Source organism: Nyctibius grandis, unplaced genomic scaffold (assembly GCF_013368605.1).
Source record: "Nyctibius grandis isolate bNycGra1 unplaced genomic scaffold, bNycGra1.pri scaffold_210_arrow_ctg1, whole genome shotgun sequence".
NCBI classification, from domain to species: Eukaryota; Metazoa; Chordata; class Aves; order Nyctibiiformes; family Nyctibiidae; genus Nyctibius; species Nyctibius grandis.
The window spans coordinates 1-8276 of record NW_027167583.1 but is presented as its reverse complement, the minus strand read 5'-3'; the positions used below and the strand labels follow the sequence as shown (position 1 = coordinate 8276).

General features: G+C 63.6%; 1 protein-coding gene across 1 annotated transcript; it reads left to right on the top strand.

Moving 5' to 3' along the window:
* Positions 1-344: 344 nt before the first annotated feature.
* On the top strand, positions 345-8236 carry LOC137677408 (E3 ubiquitin-protein ligase HUWE1-like; the record flags this gene model as incomplete). Its single annotated transcript, XM_068424711.1, has 7 exons — positions 345-422; positions 556-654; positions 3189-3395; positions 3478-3630; positions 3738-3800; positions 8010-8087; positions 8189-8236. Coding segments are annotated over 7 exons (726 nt in total), but the record flags the coding sequence as incomplete, so codon positions are not given.
* Positions 8237-8276: the final 40 nt, after the last annotated feature.

Genomic DNA, 8276 nt, shown 5'->3' with positions numbered 1-8276 from the left:
GGGGGGGCCAGAACGCCGTCACAGCGTGCTTAATTAGGGGGTTAATTAGCTTCTCATTTGCATGGCGGGGTTAATGAGGGGGTGTTTGATTTTGGGGAGGGGGGGGGTGACACAGATACCCCCCCCCCGGGGTGGCGTGGGGGGGGGGTTTTGCACATTCATTGTTCGCCGGCGGCGACGTCATCGGCGCGACGAGCGACGCCGAAGGGTGGCGGAGGGGGGGTGGGGGGGGGATAATGTCACTCGTGGTGGCACAAAGTGGGGGGGGGGACACACAGCGGGGTGGTGGCATTGGCCCCCCCCCCCCCTCCCAGCTTAATTTGGGGGTCACCCCCCCCCCCCAGGCGGAGCGCGAGGACGAGAGACCCCCCCCCAAAATGAAAGTGGATCGGACGAAGCTGAAGAAAACCCCGACGGAGGCGGTAAAAGGGGGGGGGGGGGGGGTGTTGTGGGGGGGGGTTGGGGACACTCGGGGGGGGTCTATGGAGGGGGGGGGGGGACTTGAGGTGACAGGGTGTCCCCTCGTGTGTCCCCCCCCCCCCAAAAAAATGACAGCCCGCCGACTGCCGGGCCCTCATCGAGAAGCTGAAGGCGTGCGGCGACGAGCAGCTGCTGGCGGAGCTGCAGCAGATCAAGACATGGAACATCGGGAAGGTGCGAGGGGTTTGGGGGGGGGGGGGCACCCTAAAGTGGGTGGGGGGGCACCCTAAAATGGGGGGGGGCACCCTAAAGTGGGGGGGGCACCCTAAAATGGGGGGGGCACCCCGCTTATCCCATCCTCCCCCTCCCCATCTGAAGGAAAACTCACTGCCCCCGCGCCTTCCTGGTGTGATGGAGCCCTAAAATGGTGGGAGGGAGGCATCCCAGTTTGCCCACAGCCGCCCTAAACTGGTGGGGGGGCCCCCCCAGCACCCAAAACCCCAAGGGGGGGCACCCAATTGCCCTATAGCCCCCCCCCCCAAAAGGAGCCCCCCCCATTTGTCCCCTGCCCTGGGGCAGTTGTGGCTCCAAACCCCTCCCCTTGCCAAGCCCTAAAGGTCCAGTTTGGCCTCCCAGTTGCCCCACAGCCCCCCTAAACTGGTGTGGACCCCCCCCACCCCCCCAAAACCCCAAGGGGGGGCACCCAATTGCCCTGTTGCCCCCCCCAAAAGGAGCCCCCCCATTTCCCCCCTGCCCTGGGGCAGTTGTGGCTCCAAACCTTCTTGCATTACAGACCACCAAAGCTCCAGTTTGGCCTCCCAGTTGCCCCACAGCCCCCTTAAACTGGTGTGGACCCCCCCCACCCCCCTAAAACCCCAAGGGGGGGCCCCCAATTCCCCTGTAGCCCCCCCCAAAAGGAGCCCCCCCCATTTCCCCCCTGCCCTGGGGCAGTTGTGGCTCCAAACCCCTCCGCTTGCCAAGCCCTAATGGTCCAGTTTGGCCCCCCAGTTCCCCCACAGCCCCCTTAAACTGGTGTGGACCCCCCCCCACCCCCCTAAAACCCCAAGGGGGGGCCCCCAATTCCCCTATAGCCCCCCCCAAAAGGAGCCCCCCCCATTTGCCCCCTGCCCTGGGGCAGTTGTGGCTCCGCTCTCTGCTCCTTTCAGAGTCCTAGTAGTCCAGGGTAGGACCCCAGTTGCCCCACAGCCCCCCTAAACTGGTGTGGACCCCCCCCACCCCTCCAAAACCCCAAGGGGGGGCCCCCAATTCCCCTGTACCCCCCCCCCAAAAGGAGCCCCCCCCATTTGCCCCCTGCCCTGGGGCAGTTGTGGCTCCAAACCTTCTTGCATTACAGACCACCAAAGCTCCAGTTTGGCCTCCCAGTTGCCCCACAGCCCCCTTAAACTGGTGTGGACCCCCACCCCCCAAAACCCCAGGGGGGGGCACCCAATTCCCCTGTACCCCCCCCCCAAAAGGAGCCCCCCCCCATTTGCCCCCTGCCCTGGGGCAGTTGTGGGTCCAAACCCCTCCCCTTGCCAAGCCCTAAAGCTCCAGTTTGGCCTCCCAGTTTGCCCACAGCCACCCTAAACTGGTGGGGACCCCCCCCAGCACCCCAAACCCCAGGGGGGGGCACCCAATTCCCCTGTACCCCCCCCCCAAAAGGAGCCCCCCCGTTTCCCCCCTGCCCTGGGGCAGTTGTGGCTCCAAACCCCTCCCCTTGCCAAGCCCTAAAGCTCCAGTTTGGCCTCCCAGTTGCCCCACAGCCCCCCTAAACTGGTGGGGGGGCCCCCACAGCACCCAAAACCCCAAGGGGGGGCCCCCAATTGCCCTGTTGCCCCCCCCAAAAGGAGCCCCCCCATTTGTCCCCTGCCCTGGGGCAGTTGTGGCTCCAAACCCCTCCCCTTGCCAAGCCCTAAAGCTCCAGTTTGGCCTCCCAGTTCCCCCACAGCCCCCCTAAACTGGTGGGGAGCCCCCCCCCACCCCCCTAAAACACCAAGGGGGGGCCCCCAATTCCCCTGTACCCCCCCCAAAAGGAGCCCCCCCATTTCCCCCCTGCCCTGGGGCAGTTGTGGCTCCACTCTCTGCCCCTTTCAGAGTCCCACAAGTCCAGGGTAGGATCCCAGTTCCCCCACAGCCCCCCTAAACTGGTGTGGACCCCCCCCCAGCACCCAAAACCCCAAGGGGGGGCCCCCAATTCCCCTATAGCCCCCCCCAAAAGGAGCCCCCCCATTTGCCCCCTACCCTGGGGCAGTTGTGGCTCCAAACCCCTCCCCTTGCCAAGCCCTAAAGCTCCAGTTTGGCCTCCCAGTTTGCCCACAGCCCCCTTAAACTGGTGTGGACCCCCCCCACCCCCCTAAAACCCCAAGGGGGGGCCCCCAATTCCCCTGTTGCCCCCCCCCAAAAGGAGCCCCCCCCATTTCCCCCCTGCCCTGGGGCAGTTGTGCCTCCAAACCCCTCCCCTTGCCAAGCCCTAAAGCTCCAGTTTGGCCTCCCAGTTCCCCCACAGCCCCCTTAAACTGGTGTGGACCCCCCCCCACCCCCCCAAAACCCCAAGGGGGGGCTCCCAATTGCCCTGTACCCCCCCCCAAACCTCAGGGGGGGCAGCACAACCCCCCTTTACCCCCCCCAAACCACCCCCACCCCCCCACCACCCCCCCACCCATCACCACCTCCCACGGCGCGGGTGACCCCTCCAAGCCTTCGTGGGGCAACTCCTTGTCCCTAACCCCCCCCCCTCTCAATATTTCTGCCCCCCCCCCCCATTAAAGTGCGAGCTCTACCACTGGGTGGACCTCCTGGACCGCTTCGACGGGCTCCTGGCGGAGGCTGGGCGGCCAGTGGAGAACATGGCGTGGCTACTGGCCTGCGACCGGCCCGAGGGCGAGCAGCTCAAGGCCTTGCTCTTGGCCTTGCTCAACTTCACCGCCCTCCTCATCGAGTACAGCTTCTCCCGCCACCTCTACAGCTCCATCGAGGTAGGAGGAGACCCCCCCCACCCCGATAATTAATTTAATGAGTTATTTTAATTAATTAACGAGGTTTTTTGGGGTCTCACAGCACCTGACGACGCTCTTGGCCTCCTCGGACATGCAAGTGGTGTTGGCCGTGTTGAACCTTCTCTACGTCTTCAGCAAACGCTCCAACTACATCACACGCTTGGGCTCGGACAAGAGGAGCCCCCTCCTCTCCCGCCTGCAGCACCTGGCTGAGGTGACACCCCCCTGCCACCCCCCTGTCCCCACCCATGGGTCTTTTTTGGGTGTCCCCAAGGTCCCCAACGTCCCCCGTTGACGTTGGGGTGGCGTTTTCTTACGTAGAGTTGGGGCGGAAAAGAGAACGGCTTCGGCTTGGCCGAGTGCTGCCGGGACCTGCACATGCTGGTGAGCTGCCACCTCGGGGTGGCCTGGGGTCCCCTGACACCTTCTTGTCACCCTTTGTCACCTCGTGGGGTCCCCAGTGCTGTCCTGTGTCCCCAACGCTGTCCTGTGTCCTCATGTCCCCAACTCTGTCTTGGGTCCCCCCCATCGCGTCCCAGTGCTGTCCCATTCCCTCTTGAGATCCCCCAACACCATCTTGGGGTCCCCCAACACCATCTTGGGGTCCCCTGGACATTGTCCCATGTCCCCTTGGGGTGGCCTGGGGTCCCCTGACACTTTCCTGTCCCCCTTTGTCACCTCTTGGGGTCCCCAGTACTGTCCAGTGTCCCCAGCTGTGTCTTGTGTCCCCCCCATCATGTCCCAGGGTCTTCCAGGGTTGTCCCATTCCCTCTTGAGATCCTCCAACACCATCTTGGGGTCCCCCAACGCCATCTTGAGGTCCCCTGGACATTGTCCCATGTCCCCTTGGGGTGGCCTGGGGTCCCCTGACACTTTCCTGTCCCCCTTTGTCACCCCTTGGGGTCCCCAGTGCTGTCCTGTGTCCCCAACTCTGTCTTGGGTTCCCCCCATCGCGTCCCAGTGCTGTCCCATTCCCTCTTGAGATCCCCCAACACCATCTTGGGGTCCCCCAACACCATCCTGGGGTCCCCTGGACATTGTCCCATGTCCCCTTGGGGTGCCCTGGGGTCCCCCAACACTTTCCTGTCACCCTTTGTCACCTCTTGGGGTCCCCAGTACTGTCCAGTGTCCCCAACTCTGTCTTGTTTCCCCCATAGTGTCCCAGGGTCTTCCAGGGTTGTCCTGTTCCCTCTTGGGGTCCACCAACACCATCTTGGGGTCCCCTCAATGCCATCCCGTGTCCCCTTGGGGTGCCCTGGGGTCCCCTGACACCTTCCTGTCACCCTTTGTCACCTCTTGGGGTCCCCAACGCTGTCCTGTGTCCCCACCACTGTCCTGTGTCCCCCCCATCGTGTCCCAGGGTCTTCCAGGGTTGCCCCATTCCCTCTTGGGGTCCACCAACACCATCTTGAGGTCCCCTGGACATTGTCCCATGTCCCCTCGGGGTGCCCTGGAGTCCCCTGACACCTTCCTGTCCCCCTTTGTCACCTCTTGGGGTCCCCAGTGCTGTCCTGTGTCCCCAACACTGTCCTGTGTCCCCCCCATCATGTCCCAGGGTCTTCCAGGGTTGTCCTGTTCCCTCTTGGGGTCCACCAACACCATCTTGGGGTCCCCTGGACATTGTCCCATGTCCCCTTGGGGTGCCCTGGGGTCCCCTGACACCTTCCTGTCCCCCTTTGTCACCTCTTGGGGTCCCCAGTGCTGTCCTGTGTCCCCACCACTGTCCTGGGTCCTCCTCATCGTGCCCCAGGGTCTTCCAGGGTTGTCCCATTCCCTCTTGAGATCCCCCAACACCATCTTGGGGTCCACCAACACCATCCTGGGGTCCCCTGGACATTGTCCCATGTCCCCTTGGGGTTCCCTGGGGTCCCCCCGACACCTTCCTGTCCCCCTTTGTCACCTCTTGGGGTCCCCAGTGCTGTCCTGTGTCCCCATGTCCCCAACTCTGTCTTGGGTCCCCCCCATCGCGTCCCAGTGCTGTCCCATTCCCTCTTGAGATCCCCCAACACCATCTTGGGGTCCACCAACACCATCCTGGGGTCCCCTGGACATTGTCCCATGTCCCCTTGGGGTGGCCTGGGGTCCCCCGACACCTTCCTGTCCCCCTTTGTCACCCCTTGGGGTCCCCAGTGCTGTCCTGTGTCCCCAACTCTGTCTTGGGTCCCCCCCATCGCGTCCCAGTGCTGTCCCATTCCCTCTTGAGATCCCCCAACACCATCTTGGGGTCCACCAACACCATCCTGGGGTCCCCTGGACATTGTCCCATGTCCCCTCGGGGTGGCCTGGAGTCCCCTGACACTTTCCTGTCACCCTTTGTCACCTCTTGGGGTCCCCACCGCTGTCCTGTGTCCCCACCACTGTCCTGTGTGCCCCCCATCATGTCTCAGGGTCTTCCAGGGTTGTCCCATTCCCTCTTGGGTCCACCAACACCATCTTGAGGTCCCCTGGACATTGTCCCATGTCCCCTCGGGGTGCCCTGGGGTCCCCTGACACTTTCCTGTCACCCTTTGTCACCTCTTGGGGTCCCCAACGCTGTCCCGTGTCCCCATGTCCCCAACTCTGTCTTGTGTCCCCCCCATCGCATCCCAGTGTTGTCCCATTCCCTCTTGAGATCCCCCAACACCATCTTGGGGTCCACCAACACCATCTTGAGGTCCCCTGGACATTGTCCCATGTCCCCTTGGGGTGGCCTGGGGTCCCCTGACACCTTCCTGTCACCCTTTGTCACCTCTTGGGGTCCCCAACGCTGTCCTGTGTCCCCATGTCCCCAACTCTGTCTTGGGTCCCCCCCATCATGTCCCAGTGTTGTCCCATTCCCTCTTGAGATCCCCCAACACCATCTTGGGGTCCACCAACACCATCTTGGGGTTCCCTGGACATTGTCCCATGTCCCCTCAGGGTGCCCTGGGGTCCCCTGACACCTTCCTGTCCCCCTTTGTCACCTCTTGGGGTCCCCAGTGCTGTCCTGTGTCCCCACCACTGTCCTGGGTCCTCCTCATCGTGCCCCAGGGTCTTCCAGGGTTGTCCCATTCCCTCTTGAGATCCCCCAACACCATCTTGGGGTGCACCAACACCATCCTGGGGTCCTCTGGACATTGTCCCATGTCCCCTCGGGGTGCCCTGGGGTCCCCTGACACCTTCCTGTCCCCCTTTGTCACCTCTTGGGGTCCCCAGTGCTGTCCTGTGTCCTCATGTCCCCAACTCTGTCTTGGGTCCCCCCCATCATGTCCTAGTGCTGTCCCATTCCCTCTTGAGATCCCCCAACACCATCTTGGGGTCCACCAACACCATCCTGGGGTCCCCTGGACATTGTCCCATGTCCCCTTGGGGTGGCCTGGGGTCCCCTGACACTTTCCTGTCCCCCTTTGTCACCTCTTGGGGTCCCCAGTACTGTCCAGTGTCCCCAGCTGTGTCTTGTGTCCCCCCCATCATGTCCCAGGGTCTTCCAGGGTTGTCCTGTTCCCTCTTGGGGTCCCCCAACACCATCTTGGGGTCCACCAACACCATCTTGGGGTCCCCTGGACATTGTCCCATGTCCCCTTGGGGTGCCCTGGGGTCCCCCAACACCTTCCTGTCCCCCTTTGTCACCTCTTGGGGTCCCCAGTGCTGTCCTGTGTCCCCAACGCTGTCCTGGGTTGCCCCATCACGTCCCAGTGCTGTCCCATTCCCTCTTGAGATCCTCCAACACCATCTTGGGGTCCCCCAACGCCATCTTGAGGTCCCCTGGACATTGTCCCATGTCCCCCTTGGGTGCCCTGGAGTCCCCCAACACCTTCCTGTCACCCTTTGTCACCTCTTGGGGTCCCCAGTACTGTCCAGTGTCCCCACCACTGTCCTGTGTCCCCCCCCATCGCATCCCAGTGCTGTCCCATTCCCTTTTGGGGTCCACCAACACCATCTTGGGGTCCCCTGGACATTGTCCCATGTCCCCTTGGGGTGCCCTGGCGTCCCCCGACACCTTCCTGTCCCCCTTTGTCACCTCTTGGGGTCCCCAGTGCTGTCCTGTGTCCCCAACGCTGTCCTGTGTCCCCCCCATCGTGTCCCAGTGCTGTCCCATTCCCTTTTGGGGTCCACCAACACCATCTTGAGGTCCCCTGGACATTGTCCCATGTCCCCTTGGGGTGGCCTGGGGTCCCCTGACACCTTCCTGTCCCCCTTTGTCACCTCTTGGGGTCCCTGGGGCCCGATCCTGTCACCCCCCTTGTGTCCCAGTGTCCCCAAACCTGACCCTGTCACCCCCCTTGTGTCCCTGGGGCCCGATCCTGTCACCCCCCATGTGTCCCAGTGTCCCCAAACCCCACCCTGTCACCCCCCTTGTGTCCCTGGGGCCCGATCCTGTCACCCCCCTTGTGTCCCAGTGTCCCCAACCCCCACCCTGTCACCCTTCTGGTGTCCCCAGACCCCACCCTGTCACCCCCCTTGTGTCCCTGGGGCCCGATCCTGTCACCCCTCTTGTGTCCCAGTGTCCCCAAACCCCACCCTGTCACCCTTGTGGTGTCCCCCAACCCGCTCCTGTCACCCTTCCATGTCCCCAGGGGAGGGGACACCCCTGTCCCCTCCCCACTCACCCCCATGTCCCCCCCCCCCCCACAGAAGTACCCCCCCAGTGCCACCACCCTCCACTTCGAGTACTACGCCGAGCCGGGCGTCGAGGTGAAGGTGGACAAGCGGGTGAGTGACGGGGGACATTTGGGGACATTTGGGGACATTTGGGGACATGGGGGGGGGTCCCAAAACACCGAGGACCCCCCCTAACCCCCCCCACCCCACAGGCCACCAGCACCACCCTCCAGTACATCCACATCGAGCAGCTGGACAAGGTGAGCGTTGAGGGGGGGGGTGGCATTAATTGGGGGGGGG